At 57.4% G+C, this 15,549-nt stretch overlaps 1 protein-coding gene across 1 annotated transcript; it reads right to left on the bottom strand.

Annotated features, from left to right (window-relative positions):
• Nucleotides 1-573: 573 nt before the first annotated feature.
• LRRC75B (leucine rich repeat containing 75B) lies at nt 574-13,785 on the bottom strand. The gene is made up of 4 exons (XM_088532361.1): nt 13,510-13,785; nt 10,117-10,245; nt 8,016-8,128; nt 574-1,630 (listed from the first exon to the last, which is right to left on the bottom strand). The coding sequence occupies exons 1-4, from the start codon at nt 13,750-13,752 to the stop codon at nt 1,108-1,110; spliced, it is 1,008 nt and encodes a 335-aa protein (XP_088388487.1). The 5' UTR covers nt 13,753-13,785; the 3' UTR covers nt 574-1,107.
• Between the last annotated feature and the right edge of the window lie 1,764 nt (nt 13,786-15,549).

Genomic DNA, 15,549 nt, shown 5'->3' with positions numbered 1-15,549 from the left:
AGAGAACTGTTTATTGTGTTTACATACAGCATGGGCAATGTGGAAACACTCGAAATACTGCATCACTGGTTTGGTTTCTGGACAACACTGGAAATGGTGATGCAACAGCTCACGTCATGTCTGTACTACAAGGTACGCAACAGGCCAATGAGGAGCTGATCCAAAGCTCTGCGCTTTAGTTTGGGAAGTGCCCACCACTGGCACGTTCACTGCTTGCTCTTCTAGTTCCACAGCTGTGGACTTGCCTGTCAGCTTGTCCTCAGGTTCACTTGGAGCTTGTCATTTTTAGTATAAAAGCACAGTTTTTGAAACCAGTTTCCTTAAGTCACGAGTTCCCTTCCCTCTCCTCCCCGCTCTTCCCACCCCATCCCATCCCATCCCATCCCCCATGCTCCCACCAACACACACCTCCTTCCCCTCCCTCCCACCCCGGTCACACAGCAAATTTCCTGATACTGCAATTCCAAGCCATGTGTCCGCCCCAGCCTATGCAATCCAATGGTCTCTGACCAAGTCCCTTTGTTCAGACATAAATACAAAACACACAATAGGAAAAAAAAAAACTAACACAAAAGGAGGCAGACACAAGAGGGAGACACACTGCCGGGTTCAGGCTCCAGCCTCTGAGCCCTTTAACTAAGCTCCACAACAGTGAGGTTCTTGGGGTACCTCCTTTCACGCTCAAGACTGCTGGTCCCAAAGGTTCCAAGGCTCATAGGAAAAGGAAGAAATGAAGTAATCTACAAGCCTGTTTCTGCTTAGGTTTCTCCCCCATCCCTTTCCCTCAACCCAATGGCTGTTGAAGGATGTTCTTGACTCCGTCAGGTCTTTTCCCATCTTCCAGTGAGACCCAGCCTGGGGACCAGGTTCACTGTAAGTCACTGGTTCCTCTCCGGAACATGGGCGATGGGTTTGACATTGAGGGGAGGGAGCGGAGCAGTGGGAGGACGGCAGGCTTTCGTCTCACAGCAGGTTGGGGGGAGATGTCAGGGAAGGCAAGAGAAAAGCGCCCAAGGAAGCCGGTGAAGCTGGCCCTCTGCTTGGTGGTGGTACTCAAGACGTCTCCCCGGCGCGGCTTCGACGTGCCAGCGCTGGCCTGCTGCCCAGTCACCTCTCGCAGCCCTGCTGGGGGAAGGCGCGTGGCGGGGCGCCCTCCCTGCCCTCATCCCCCGGCTGGCCGCCCTCGTGCCCGGCGGAGGGCTCCGAGTCGCAGTCGAGCGCTTCATAGATGGTGGGCAGCGTGGTCTGCTGGCTGAGGCGCTTGCGCAGGCCCACGAGCAAGGGCTGCGGCATGGAAGAGACATCCACGTTGTTGCCGAGGTCAACCCAGGCCAGGCAAGGGAACTTGTTCATGTCCTTCATGGCGTCGGTCAGCTCCTTCATGGTGGCCCGGGTCAGCCGGTTGCCGTTGAGGGAAAGGTGAGTGAGCTTGGGCAGTGCCCAGAGGAAGGGCAGCAGCAGCCGCACCATGTCGTCGTTCAGCTCGGTGAAGCTCAGGTCCATGGAGGTGAGGTGGTCGCCGTTGTTCTGCAGGTAGTAGGCCATGCGGTGGACATCCCGCATGGTCAGCGGGATCCCCGACAAATCCATGGAGTCTTGGCTCACCTTTTTCTGCAGACTGGTCTTCAGGCTAATGGTGGAGAAGGGGAGAGAGGAATTGTTACACTTGGGGAGCACGCATGGGGAAGCAAAGGCTGGATGGAATTTGTTTAGGGAAAGCGGAAGGTTGGCGCTATGCAAACCAGATCCTGGAGCTTTCCCGTATGTTCTCAGTATTTGCACATAAACTTTGCAAGAACTGGCTAAACTGGGATCCTCAAGTGTCTTCCACTAGCACACTTCAGTGGGTTGGTCTGGCTGCATGCACAGACACCCATGCATGAACAGCAGGAATAACCAAAGCAAACTTTCCAAGTGCGCTGAGTTGCACTGTGCAGGGCCTGAGAAATAGATATTTTATCAGGAAAAGAACTGGCAAATATCAATAAGCTGCACTCCAGGATTTACTGCCTGTCCCCTTAAGGACTTTCCCCAGTGCTTCTTATCAAGTGAGCAGCACTTATAGCTGCTTATTTGGGTCTCCATGTCAGCGGATCCCCTGGGATGTGCTGCAGCTGTGAGGAGGGCATGAGGGTGGTACAAGGGGCATAGAGCGATGGTTTCAGCTGTGAATCTTGCCTGTGCTGGGAGTGCTCTGCTGGCAAACGGAGGGAGGAGATGACTTCTGAGTGTAAGTGACACTAGTCCTGCTGTCCTGGGCATACACAGCCTTAAGGAGGTGGGAGGCTGTATCTGCAAGTGTGGATTGGAGCTAATGAGCTGTCATGGCTGAGAATAAGAACAGTGGGGAGCAGCTTCTTATGTGAACTCTTACGTGCTTGGATTTAAAGATTTATAAGAGCCTGATGTATTGCTTACCAAATGCTTGCACTGCATGATCCAGACCACAGCGGGGACAGGGGGCAGAGCTTCTGTCTAGACTGACAGCAGAGGCTGGGGGGTTATTAACAGCCTGAAAGTGTGCAAATTCCCCACAGGACTTGTGCAAAATCTTACTAGGGCCAAATCTAGAAGTTACAGCAGTCTTGAGCATCCCCTGGCAGGATGTTATCCCTCTGGCTGCACTGGGGGTTTTATCTGGGTGTTTGGTATTCCTCTAGGAGAGCCAAACAGGAGATGCATGGTGGAGATGTATTTTCATATTAGGCAGAGCAAGCAGGAAGAAACGAATATTCAGTGTAAACCTAGCAGCATGGGTGACATTTTCCCCTGTTTCCTTTAGGCTGTGCAGAAGAAAGCTGCTACAGGCAATGAGACGGGGTCTTCTCTGATTTGTGTTGGTTTAGATTGAGACTTTGGGGTGGAGGATATGGGATAAGGAAGGAGAGAAACAAGCCTGTAAATATTTCAGGCTCTGTTTGGTGCAAACAACCCTCATGGCTGTCACAAATACCCTTCCCCAGTGCGGCCGAGCCCGCAGAGGAGGCAGAAAGGGGATGCAAACAGCAGCGCCCTTCCTCCCGCTGTGTCTGCAAAGCTGACGGGGGTGAGTCTGGTCCCCAGGGTCCCCTTTTGGGTGCCTGGGCTCCGAGCGTGGGCAGCGCCGAGCGGGACCGGCCGGAAGGATGGGAGGGACGGGACGTGCTCGTCTCCCGCCGCCCGCTCGGCCTCCCCCACCGCCGGCAGCTCTGCGGAGACTGCAGTAATAAGTCACAGCTTGTGCTCTGACCAGAGCAGGTACCTTCTGCTGCTCTCCCCAGCAACAAGCCAATACCCCAAGGAAGCCTTAATCAGGCAGGCAAATTATCCTCCCCTAATTGATTCTCCAGACTGGGCTGCTGCTGGCTGAATGTGCTTAAGCCTTTCTGCCTCCCGGGCTGTGCCAGAGCCCTCCCTTGCTTTGCTGCCTTGTTTTTTCCTGCCTTGCCCTGGTGGAAGGAGCCCCTGGTGCTGTAGCCAGGCTCCCAGCTCGCTGGCAAGCGGTAAAATGTGGGACACGCTGGGGCTGGGACACCCTGGCAGCCCTTCTCTTTGCTCCCTGGCAGTGCCTGCACTGGAATGGCACACTGAGTGCCTGGCTGCGCCTTCCCTTCCTCTCCTCTAGTGATAAATGTATATATTATATATGTCTGCTGTTAGATAAGGCACAGAGGGAGATGTGGGCAGATGCTTTCCTCTGAATTATCTGGCATTCGGTATTTTTGGAGCTCTGCTGAGTTCTGCTCCCCTCCAGGGAAAAACCCCAAGCTCAGACACTCACGCAGCAGCTGAGAAAATGCCAGGTTTATTCGCAGGGAAATGGGTCATCTATTATCCCTGAATTTCTGCAAGTGAAATAGGCTTAAAGATCTCTCCAGCTGGAGAAGCGTGCGCGCGCGTGTGACAAAACAGCCACTTAGTGCCGTGGCTTTTGGTGCCCATGGGACTTGTGGGCAGAGGACTGCGAAGCACCAGGGGCTGCACTAGCCTCGTGCTCCTACAGCTGGTGGTGTGTCTGGATTTATAATGATGGGGAATTGCATCTAACAAGGATCTGGACCCTGGATGCGGGGAAGTGGGTGGCATTCGGATTCTCTGCAGCAAGAGAATTTGTATTCTCTGCTTCTCGGGTGGGAAGAAGCCTGGCCCTGCTGCGGAGTGAGGGCTTCGCTGGATTCACCTCCTTGTTTCCCTCGCCTGGAAGTTGTTCCCTGCATCATTCCCAGCTCTTCTCCCACTGACACATGGAACCTGCCTCCCCCCTTGCTGCCAGGTACCGGCTCAGCCTCGTGCTCTCCAGGCTGCACCATGAACCTGCTGTGTAACATCTGCCCGGGACCAGCGTAGGGCCTTGAGGGACCTGCCGGGGCTCAGAGACGACTGGCTCCCCGTCCCAATGGGAAAAGGGGGCCAGAAACCACCCTACCTGCATGGGACGCATGGAAAAGCACAAAAAGAGCCTCTTGGCTTACAGGAACTGCTTGTTGTTTGAAGCTGGGGACTGTTCCACGTGCTGGGCTCCCTTCTAAGTGAGTCTTTGAGTCCATGAAGCTGAAGACTAAGTGCATTTCTATCAGCACCCAGACCTTTGCATTTCTTGCTTATCAGCTAAATCTCTTGACTGCAGGGAAGGGCTTCAAGGTCTCCTGGCTGCCACCTGGCACTTGGCTGCTCTCTTGTCTTTGTGGAGCTCAGAGGATCTTGTTCAGCAGGAGGGCGTTGGGGCTCCTGGAGATCCAGACTCTTTGCCTCATCTCCGCACCATGGAGAGAGGCTGGGAAGACATGACACCTACCAGCTGGGACCTCAGCAACAAGGGGTGCCCACTACCCCTACCCACTGTCCGTCTTTCTGGAGAATTACCAGCTTTCTCCTCTCATTTGACTTCAAAATCTTTGCCTGTTCCACCTCTCCAGCTGCCTTTCCAGGTGGACCCTCCTCCTGATGCTGGATACTCTTTGGGCCTCTCTGCCCTGGGAGATGGGGAGACAGTTTCTTTTCCACAATTTTTTCACCAGTTGATGTTTCTGTGAGCAGCAGCTTCTTTAAAAGCATCGTGTGGGGCAGTTCCTATGCTTATCTGCTCTGCCCCTATGTGGCTTTAGCTGACTGCTACTCTGACGTGGTTTCCTTCTGGAACGATGGTGACTCTTTTTACTGTGTTGCAGGAGGGTGACATGAAGCTCTAGTTAACACCCCAGTGCTACGTGAAGGTTAGGATCCAATCTGCCAGAGCTGTCAACGTGGCCCTGAGTGATGTTTTGGGGGAAGGAAAGAGCTGACACCCTTTGGAGCTGTTTCCCTGCAGTCCTCTAGACACATGAGCTTTCCCTGCGTCTTTGAAGTGCATCTAAGTGCCGCAGTGTCTGGGCAGTGCACATCAATAACTGAGAAATGGAGCAGTGAACCTGAAGGGATGCTTGTTCTCCATCCAGCTTTGGATTAGCCGAGATGTTTCAAAATGAGAGTCATTTAGGCACATGAACAGAGTAAAACCCCAGCCAGACGTGCGAGAAGGAAAGCCCGGATCTGGGAGTTGGGGAGTTACTTAACTGTCTACACAAAGCTGCCTTTTCTCCCCCCAAACCTGTTACTGTGTGAAAAATGATAAAATGATGGGGTTTTTTTCTGCACCAGCAACTCCCTGCTTGCAAAGATCACTCTGACTGTTGGCTGCCTGCGTGTTCTATGGATCTAGATTTGCTCCTTGGCACTCCAGAAAGGAGGCTCTGGAGCAGCCAGCTCTGAGGACAGTGTAAATGGGGGATGCAGAGGGTTCTCCAGCAGAGCTTTGCCAAGACAGTTCTGTTGCCATCTGCAGCGTCTCGATCGTGTTGTGAGGCTGGAATCCAGCCCTCCGAGCAGAGGCTGCCTTCCCCTGCATACCCTGCTCAAGTGCAGCCGAGGGCCACAGTGCCTGGAAAAACGAAGCGCCCGCTATGGAGGCAGATGGTGGCACTTGTGCTAGAACACGCAGTTCTTCGGCACTGCTGAGCTGAGGAAGCCTCAAGACCTCTGAAAACAACACTTATTAACATCCCCAAATTCTGCATCTGCCAGAATGCTGCAAAAGTGGCATCAATAACCTGAAAAGCCAATGTTTGCAGGGAGAAGCATTTCCCAACCCATTACTCCTTATGCTACAAGCATCAATTTAGCAGGAAGGAGAAGCTGGAGCTGCCCAGTGTACAGGGATTAATTATGCTCATTTAGGGAGAGTGATGTGCAGATGCTGTAAAACACTACAGCAAAAAGCACCTTAGGACACAAGGGGCAGCTGAGCTGGCCTGTCTGGCAGTTGTGCAGTAAAGCTGTGCTTGTCCCTGGTGAGGAAGTTCTTATCCGCCAGCTTTTGAGCTTTGCCTTTTAAACCCCTGGCAAATCCTGGGCCTTTCCTGGTGGTGCAGGCAGACACGGCAGTGCTGCTTTGGTGGCCACACGGCAGGGACACCACAAACCCTTGGTCACCCAAGGCAGCTGACTGGTGTCCAGACCCTGCTGAGGAAGGGATTGCCCCCGCTGTCGTCTGTGACTGCTTAACTGGGGAGAAAAAACAGACAACCTGGGCTGGGTATCTCACGCCTGCCTTGGCTGCTGCTGCTCGGAGTCCCCTGCGCTGCGGGAATCTTTCTCCGTCCGTGTTTCTCTGCTTTTGGCCTTGGGCACCCCGTTGGTTATAGCGCACGGTCTGATGCAGTTGCAGTGCCCCGGTCCCTCTGCCAGGTGCGGGGACACGTGCCAGAGGACGGTCCCTTTGCAGGAAGGTCTCTAGAGGAGCAGCTCTGCAGAGAAGGCACTCGATGGCAGACAGCACCGTGTGGCCTTGCCCCAGAATGGCACACGGCAGCTCTAGCCCTGGCCAGGTCAGTGCTCGGGATGGTGGAAGTGGGTGGGAGCTCTATCGGGGAGCAGCTTTGGGTTGCAAAGGCACAAGAGGATCTGGCTGTCTGTATGGGAGAACTCTCGTGTGCCTTAGAGGCTTTGCTAAATTTGGCCTAACTGAATATTTGGGTTGGGCTCTATGGTGTGATGAACATTTGACTGTTCCTGCTTGGTGGAAAGTCTGATTTCTCCTTAAGATAGCTATGTAATTCCAACTGTCCTGTCACTGGGTTTCTAGGCAGGAGGGCTGTAAGAAACTACCTTGTGGTTCCTGGGTGGTTCAGGGCTGGGCTTGCTGGGCCCTTGAGGGCCTTCCTGATGGGACAGGGATGGGGATGTGACTGGAGTTTGTTTCTGAACTGCTGGTTTGCCGCTCAGGGGTCTGTGTTGGGAGAAACTCCTCGCGCATGAAGTGGCTGTGATGCTGCAGCTCCCTTATCCTCCCTTCTCCTGCTACGTTTGGACTGTTATGGAAGTTAAAACCCGGCAGATACTCCGCGCTCTCCCCATGGCCAGGCTTGCTATTCATCCCATGGACCCATGTGAGACAGAAATGGGATTTTGGATGAGAATGAGGGGGTCCTGCCTCGGCTCCATCCAGAACCCAAAGTGCAGGAGGTAGAAAAAGCAAGAGGAGGACTCGGTTCCTGGCTGGTTTGTGCCCACCAGTCCCTTCCAACTGTCCCAAACCTATGCAGGAAGGTAGAAATGCAGAAATCCTGCCCCATCCCAGGCTCTTCAGCGGCTGGGAGCAGGGAGCAGGTCTGGAGGTTATAGCAAAATGCTCCCACTGGCAGGAAGGGGAGACTTCAGATTGGGTTTAAACCCACTCTGACTGGGCAAAATTAGGCTCTGAGATCTCCAGCTGAAGCTGCTGTTTCTTGCCCCTCTGACCCCAGCACTGTCTTGCAGCAGCCTCAGCTGCCAGCTCTGCAGGTGCCTCTTGCTGCTGTTTAATATTTAATCACGATTATTGCCATGTCCTACATAAGGCCATGCAGCGGGGTCGGGCTGCAGCATCTGCCCTACGTTTCCCTCCGCCACGCGCCACCCCGCAGCTCGGCGCATCCAGAGGCCACCGGCTTGGGCCCCACTCACGTCCCCAAGGGCCACCGCGTCTCGCGGACAGGTCCCCGCGCGCGCCGGCCGCTTACCAAGCCTGGCTCTTCCTGCGGGGCAGCCCGTGGCGGTGCCGCTTGGAGTGCGGCGTGAGGTGGTAGATGAGCTGCCGGCAGATCCTGTCCGAGGACTTCCAGGGGTCGTATTCCTGAAAGCAAAGGGCTGGCTTAGCCCCCTGCCGCAGGGCACGGGCCAGGTAGGGAGAGAGGGGGTGGTGGAGCAGGGGAACGCGTGCAAGGGAGGAGATGGTGGGAAAAGAGGCTGGAGTTGGAGCAGTGAGGAGGCCGGAGGTGCCTCCTGGAGGTGCAGCCTCCCCTCTCGGACTAGCAGGAGCGCCCATGACCGGCTGCTCGTGTCTGTGCCCGGCTGCTTGTTCCCAATGCTGGCAAATCACTGGGCAGGGAGAAAATTCTGCATCCAAGTAGCAGGGTGGGCTGCAGCCCTACCAGGGACCTCTGCATCATGCAACTGCCCTTAGGCTGCAGACGCTGCTGCTTGCTGCGTGTGCACCTGGAATATAAATGTGCAGGTGCTGGTGGCTCAGCTGCCCTGCAAGGGAGGACGGTCTCACACTTCAGAGTGACACGTGAAGAGGTGGTGGACGCCCACGGGGGTTGAAGGCAAACACTGGCCTGGGCTGTAAATGGAGCCCTTTGCCCTGGCAAGGCACAAATTAACCCCTTGCATGGTTAGCCTGGGGGGTTTGCCTGGTCGAAACTCCTGTGTGGAGGTTTCTGCCCTGCATCATGGTTTGGAGATCCGGGGGTGAGGTGCCCTCAGTGCTGGCACAGCTGGAGGCAGCAGCCTGCAAGGGCAGGAAGCCTTTCCGTGTGGGTGCACACGTGTGCTGCCCTGCACGCAGCCGTTGGCACCCAACTGGCACCTATCCTGCTCCTTTCCATGTCCTCGCCAGTCTCCCGTCCATGGCCCGAGTGGGAGCTGTGCACATCTTGCCTGTCCTGTAGCTACCTGCCATGCATGGGGACACGGTGTGCAGGCGCATGCGGCGCTGGTGCTGCAAGGTGCTGAGTCCCTCTCGGCCATGAACTCAGCTTTTCTGGGCTCCTGAGGGCCCGAGGAAGTGTGAAAAACCTTCCTCAGAAACCGGGAAAAACCTGTCTGCATAATGGTACGGGTGTGTTCAGGGCAAACATGAAAATCGAGGGTGGGGTGTCTGCAGATGTACAAAATCAGGGGATGTTTCCTGCTAGGCGACTGGCCCTAGGGTGAGGTCCTCTCATGCCATGTCCTCTGGAGGCATCTTGCAGCAGGAGCTTAGAGGTGGCCTGGATAAAGTCATCCAGGACCAGGCTAAAAGCTGGGGTCTAGCGAACTGCAGTTAGGAGGTAGTGACCTGCTCTGTCGTGACCACCCCTCTCCCCCTTCCTAGATGCTTACAACCTCTGGGCAAAAATTAAGGATGTTTTGGGCTGTACTGCAGCCTGAAGATGATTATCACATCTTGGCTGTTGAGACCTGCAGGCTACTTGTTTGTTACCAGAGAGACTCTCAGGAGATGGCTGATCAAAGCTGGAAACCGCGCTCGTTTGCACCAGCCATTCAACGTATTCCCTAAGGAGCTGCTGCTCGTGAGGGATGCGCATGTGCTTAACATCTCTCTTTGTGCAAAGAAATCCACTCTTTTGCCCTCCTTCTACAGCAAACGTGAACCTTGCCAAGGCTGCCAGGCAAAGGGATGTCGCGGCCACGCTGCAAATCCAGTCCTTTGCGGAGGCAAAGGGGACCAGAAACAGGGCCAGTATTGCTATGGGAATTTAGTGTGTGGGATATAGGTTGGGTGCAGGGATGTAGCAGGGCATGGGAGATGTGAGCCCATGGAATGGTTTGGTATGGATGGAGTAGTTGCTTTGTGCTTCTGGAGTGTACCAGGGAATGTGGCCCCACCATCCGATCCCCTCCCCTTACCATGTGTATTTTAGCTGGCATGCACCTTGTGGGCAGGTTTGCTATTAGCATGAAAAGTAAATTCCTGATTTCTGATGTAGTTTTAACTGATTTCCTGAGAAATATGCCCCGAAACAGGTATGCTGCCACCCCAAGGGCACCCCTCAGTGCCAACCCCCCTCAGAGCTCGCTCTGCATTAGCAGGTCCGTGGAGAGAAGGGAAGGCTTTACCTTCTTGGGACACTGCAGATCTCTAGCAAGGCTCATTAGCAAGTCGTGCGAGATGGGATCCACCAAGTTAAGGAAGGTGGCATTTTTGTAGAGCACTTCATTGAGGAATGTTCCTTCCAGGCCCAGGTCCTATAAGAAAAGACACAGGTATCAGATACACGGGCCTCTCTGGAGCCACAACCAGGTCTTTCAAGACCAGACCAGGTAAAAAATCCCACGTGGTGCTACCTGGTTATTCAACACAGGAAAGCACCCAAGGCGAAGCGGCTGTGTCCGATGCAGCATTATGGTGGTGGAGGATGTGGACAGCTGGGGAGCTGTGTTAAGCTGCCCCATTGCCCTTCAGCACAGGAAGGTGATAGCAATAACATGAGTTTTCCAAACAAACCCACAGCTTTGCCAGTCTCCATGTGCAAATCTGAGGAAGGAGTCAGGCGGGAGGAGAGGCTCTCAATCCTACTCCAATCTTGGCTTTTCTGGAAGAACCAAACCTTTTTACAGGTACTTGGAAACCCCACTGCTGTCCTCCGTGGTGGTGGCCAGTTGACTGAAGGCCTGGCCCATCTGTGTGAGTGCAATTGGACTTTGAAGTTCTCAGGAATCTCTAAGCAAGGGCAATATTGTGTCTTAATGGTAAATTGCTACATAGCCCTTGAGTGGAACTGCCTGTCTTGGTGACCTGTCCTCCTATCTCCTTCCATAGCATGAGCTGGAGGGAGGTCTGTGGTCAGTGCAACTTCACTGCACGGACCAGGTACAGGGGTGCTGGAAGAGCCATCCTCCCCAAAAAAACATCCCCAGGGGCTGGATGGTGACGATGCCAAGAACTAAGCTGTTTGTGCCAAGAGGAAAGCTGAAATCTGATGCAAGAGATGCAGTTGTTGCAACAAGGAGGTACCGCCGAGCAGTGGGTGGGGCGAGGGGTGAATTGCATGGAAAAAATGGGATCCTCGCAGTGAATTCACTGGCACTTGCATGAAAATACCCTGAGGGCAGAAATCTGGAACAAAAGAGCTCCCTAACGGAGTGGAGCTGGGCCTGCTGCCCTTGATGGAGGGAGGAAACAAGTCTGGGAACTGAGCTGAGGGGGCCTCGTCTGTTCTTGCTGCTTCACTGGCTGTTGCTTCAGGACCCACCCGGAGAAGAAGGCACCGAGAGGCCTTCAACAAATTAGAAATGGGAACTGGTGCTGGTGCACGCGCTCGGCAGCAGCAATGGAGCCGGAGCTGGCGGAGGGGCAGGACCTGGGCCCAAAGCAGCAATCCAAGCCAGTGCTCTGGATGTGCTCAGACCCAGCAGAGCATGATAGCGAAGAGCCCCCGCATGTGGATCCGATGCAGAAGGGGAGGTGAATTGGCTGCTGCACGGCGCCCTTGCTGCGTGTACGCAGGTGGCAGAAGGCAAGGCCCCAGTGGCGGATGGGTCCCGAAGGACGCGCAGCCCTGGCATGGCTGGCCGTGGGCCAGGAGCTCCCAGGCCACGTGTTGGCATCTGCTGCAGCCAAAAGGTTTCGGGAAGCGGAGCCTCCCATGCTGAGTGCGGAAGGAGCGAGTGCCGGGAGGCCGGCAGGGCTGGGCAGGCCGTGCGCAGGGTCCGCGGCAACGATGCGCCACCAACTGCAGCTATAGCTGTGAATCCGCATTCCCACCGCCAATCCTGCCTGCGAGGCTTTTATAAATAATGTAGCTGTAAATACTAATTTCATGCTGGTAGCCCATAAATCCTCAGCCCAGGGGCATTTTCTCGTTCATCTTTCTATGTCTCTCTTTCGGATTCCTGCTCTCGTCCGCCCGCTCCTGGATGCTGCGGGGCTGTGCCGGGCGGTGTGGCTGGCAGAGGTCAGGGGACGGGGGCTCTGGCAGCTCTGCTGGCTTCGTGCTCTGGTCTTGAGCGGGAGCCTGGGCCAGGGCATGAGCCGAGGGAAAGCCGGTTGTGCCGGGCCCGTGGCTGGCACGGGGGTGATGCTGGCAGAGAGGCTGGTGCAGGCACTGCCCGGGCTGCTTTGCTGCTTGCTGGGGAGCCGTCAGTGCCGCTGTACAAAGCAGGGGCCGGCCAGACCCGTCTCCATGCGCAGCTCGCGCTGTGTGGCCTGCTCGCTTGGGGCTCTTCCTGCGCACGGGGCCCTAAAACACTGGGATCTTGCCCCCTGGTTGAGCAGATCTGGTTCTGCCTTGGCTTAATGGCATCCTGCAGGGTCTGCAGCAGCCACAAGCCCCGCATGGTGCCCGCAGCCGCCCGGCCCCGCTCCCTCTGCGATGGCTGCGCCTGGCCCGGGGCTCTGTGACAGGGGATGGTGCGAAAGGGCCCTCGCTGCCCACTCGTGCCAACGGGGCATCTCTCTCACTGCAGGCAGCAGCAGAGCCCGCTCACCAGGGAAGGCTGTGACTTCGGAGAGCCTCATTGCCCAGGTAAGGCCGCCCGTGCCGTGTGTTGGGGCAAGGGACCCTGCAAAGCCCCAGGCTCTTCCTGGTACCCACCAGAACCCTATCAGACAGCAAGGGGGGGTCACAACGTGGGCCGGGTTGCATGACCCAGCCGGGTCCATCGGCTGTTGAGCTCAGTCTGTGCCTGGTGCACACAGGGGAAGGCGGCTGCTCCGCTGATGCTAATGGGAGCTGGCACAGACAGGAGGGGTGAGAAATGACCCTCACTCCAGATGGCCCCGTGACTCAGCATCGCAGCCCGGCAGCGTCTGCATGGACCTTCTGGAGAGCTCGAGGGCTGTGAGGGAGTCCAGGGCTTTGGTCTCGAGAAGAGATGCTGCACGCGATCGCAAATGACATTTTGTAGTTCTGGCCTCTGGCAACTCCTAGGAAAGTCTGTTCTTGTCACATCACGGCGAGCGCAAAGTGAGCGGCTGCCTCTTTCTCTCCTTGCTTCTGGTACTAGCGTCTCTCTAAAAGCGTCTCTGAAATCCTGTCCAGCCTGGGTACTACCCCGCGCATCCTGGTATCTGCAGCGGATTTTCACACCCATCAAGGTGCCAGGATGGGTGTCTATGGTGTTCCTGGGGCTTGCTCCATGGCAGCAGACAGGAAAAGTAGCGAGAAGCGGCCCCTTGCTCACACGATGTGCCAAGCCAGGCCCCTCGGGGTTTCTGTCCCGAGGGGGGCACGGATTTGCCGCTGGTGGCAGGGCCGGGCAGCCGCGTGTGCCCGGCGGGGGACAAGGGCACGGGACGAGGGACGCGATGGCCCCGCTCCAGCGCGGGGCTCCGGCCTCGGCGCCGCCCGGGCTCTTCCCTCCCGCATGGCGGCGGGCGGCACCCGGCTCCCACCCGCGCCCCGACCCCGCTGCTCTCCCCGCGCGGCGCGGGCGCTCCCGAAGCCCCATCCCGGCTGGAGCGGCGGGGCCGGGGCGCGGCGCCCCTCACCGCGGCGGCGCGGCGCGTACCTTGCGCAGCAGGCGGAGGATGTGCACGGCGCGCTCCCGCTGCTGCTCGCGGAGCGTGGCCTGGATCTCCCGCAGCCAGCCCACCCTGCGCACGTAGGGGGCCGGCGGGCTCTTCCGCAGCACCCCGGGCAGCTTCTGCGGGTGCAGCAGCAGCGACGAGAGCTGGAAGTCGCCGCGGCCGCCGCGCTCCTCGGCGGCGCCGTCCTCCTCCAGGCTGCTCTGCCGGCTGAGCCGCGAGCCCATGGCCCCGGTACCGGTACTGGGCACCGGAATCCGCTCCGCTACCCGGCGCTCGGCACCCGCTCCGGCTCCGCTGCCGCCGCCGGGATCCCGGCAGCCGCCGAGGCGCCTCCTCCCGCGGGGGGATCCCTGGCGGCGGCGGCGGCGCCCCCGGGATGGGCTCGCGGCTGCCGGGAAAACAAAGGAGGCTCCGAGCCCCCTCCCCGTCCCTCCCCCCGGCTCCTCGGGGGGGTCTGTCCTGCCCGAGCCAGCCCCAAGCGCCGCAGGAGGCTGCGGGGCTCAGGGAGGCTCGGCAGGCACCGCGTTTTCGTGAATTCCCCCGAACAGGGCGGCTTTGCTGGAGACAAGTCGCCTGCGCTGAAGAGGCGGATTCTGGCGCCGATCCCCCCTGCCGTGGGCTGCGATGTTTTCCTCGCACGCCTCCCTCCCTGCCTGCCCCCGGATGCTCAGCAAGTTTAGCACATGCTTTTCCCTAGGCAGAGTCACTGCCAGCCCGGGGGACGGTGAAACCCCAAATTTGCTCCTGAGATTTTGCAGGCAGCCCAGGCGCTTTTGCAACATAACTGCTTCCACTCCCCAGAGCTCTCGTGTCCCTGTGGGCTCTCCCTTGCCTGGCAGCTAATTTTCCTGCTCGATGTCCCCAGAGCCTCGTGTGTGGGAGGGACGTGGGGACGCTGCACCCGGTCGCTTCCTTCCTGTGCTCTGCCAGAGAACTTGGCTCAACTTGGGCAGATGGAGGAAAAGCAGGGCCGGGTGCAGGAGTGTCAGCTTCCCATGGGTCTCCATCTATCGCAGGTCACGTCCTGAGGGTCCTGCTCGTGGTTCCATTCAGTCTTTAAGGAACCCTGAGCCTTGGCAGTGTCCCCTTTGTTCCCCCTTCGTGCTCCAGCTGAGCCCCCATGGGAGAGGAGCGAACGTGGCCGGGTCCTGAGGCTGTTGGTGTTGCCCGTTATCTCAGAGAGCCAGGAGGAGGGCACGTAGCCTCTACCCTGTACTGGGACCAGGACCTGTGCCCTGCATGGTGCCAGTGGCCCTGGGGATGGTGCCATTACCAGGGACCCTTCGCCCACTGCACGTGACTTGAAACTATCCCGCCATGGATCGGATCCTGCAAGCAAACAGGCAGCCGCCAGAGCGGCTCTGCGGCCTCCTGCCCGCGCGCTCGCAAAGCCACCACGTGGGCATGCGCCCGCGCTGCGCTCTGTGAGGGGGCTGCGGGCTCCAGCTCTGTGTGGCCTACGAGCAAATCCTGCCCTATATCCGAAGGGCACGTGGCAGCGAGCGGGTGCGTTTCGGTGCCTGACACGGCTGGTGGGGTTCGCTGCGTTTGAAGCACAGCAGGGGGACAGGGTGAGCACAGGCTGGTGTTTCCCCAAATGCTCTCCTAACCGCCGGCCGTTCATTGCCTGGATCCGGAGGGGAGGATCCCAACACATGGGCTGTTCTGCTCTGGTCAAACTGGACTCAAGAGACATTTGCCTCATGCATGTGGAGGGTTATGTGTGACTGCTGATGCTGGGCTGCAAATGGACTCAATTAATTCAACGTTAAAGGAGGCAGAGAGGACCAAGGTGGTGGCAGACACTGCCTGCAGAGCCTCGCACAGCCCCAGCTTTTGTTTTGCCTGCAGAGCAGCTTGTCTGGGCTCCCAAGTTGCTACTTCTCGTGGGGTGGCTCAGAGCTGGCAGATGCCTCCAAGCTGGCTGCCTGCCGGGAAGGGAGCCGCAGCCCGGGAGATACCCACGTGTGGCACCCAGCTCCCTGCGGGTCTAATGCCTTTCTCCCTTGCAGCTGCGGCTC

This window comes from Tinamus guttatus, unplaced genomic scaffold (assembly GCF_059628265.1).
Source record: "Tinamus guttatus ecotype Peru unplaced genomic scaffold, ASM5962826v1 Tinamus_guttatus_pri_ptg000459l, whole genome shotgun sequence".
In the NCBI taxonomy this organism is placed as follows: domain Eukaryota; kingdom Metazoa; phylum Chordata; class Aves; order Tinamiformes; family Tinamidae; genus Tinamus; species Tinamus guttatus.
This window is presented reverse-complemented; position numbering and strand designations above follow the sequence as displayed.

Excerpts from the sequence above, each read along its gene's own strand:
- LRRC75B (XM_088532361.1), bottom strand. The coding sequence starts at position 13,752 with ATGGGCTCGCGGCTCAGCCGGCAGAGCAGCCTGGAGGAGGACGGCGCC. Across the intron at positions 10,246-13,509 it reads TCCTCCGCCTGCTGCGCAAG|GACCTGGGCCTGGAAGGAAC; the intron begins GTACGCGCCGCG and ends CTTTTCTTATAG. Across the intron at positions 1,631-8,015 it reads CGCAGGAAGAGCCAGGCTTG|CCTGAAGACCAGTCTGCAGA; the intron begins GTAAGCGGCCGG and ends CTCCACCATTAG.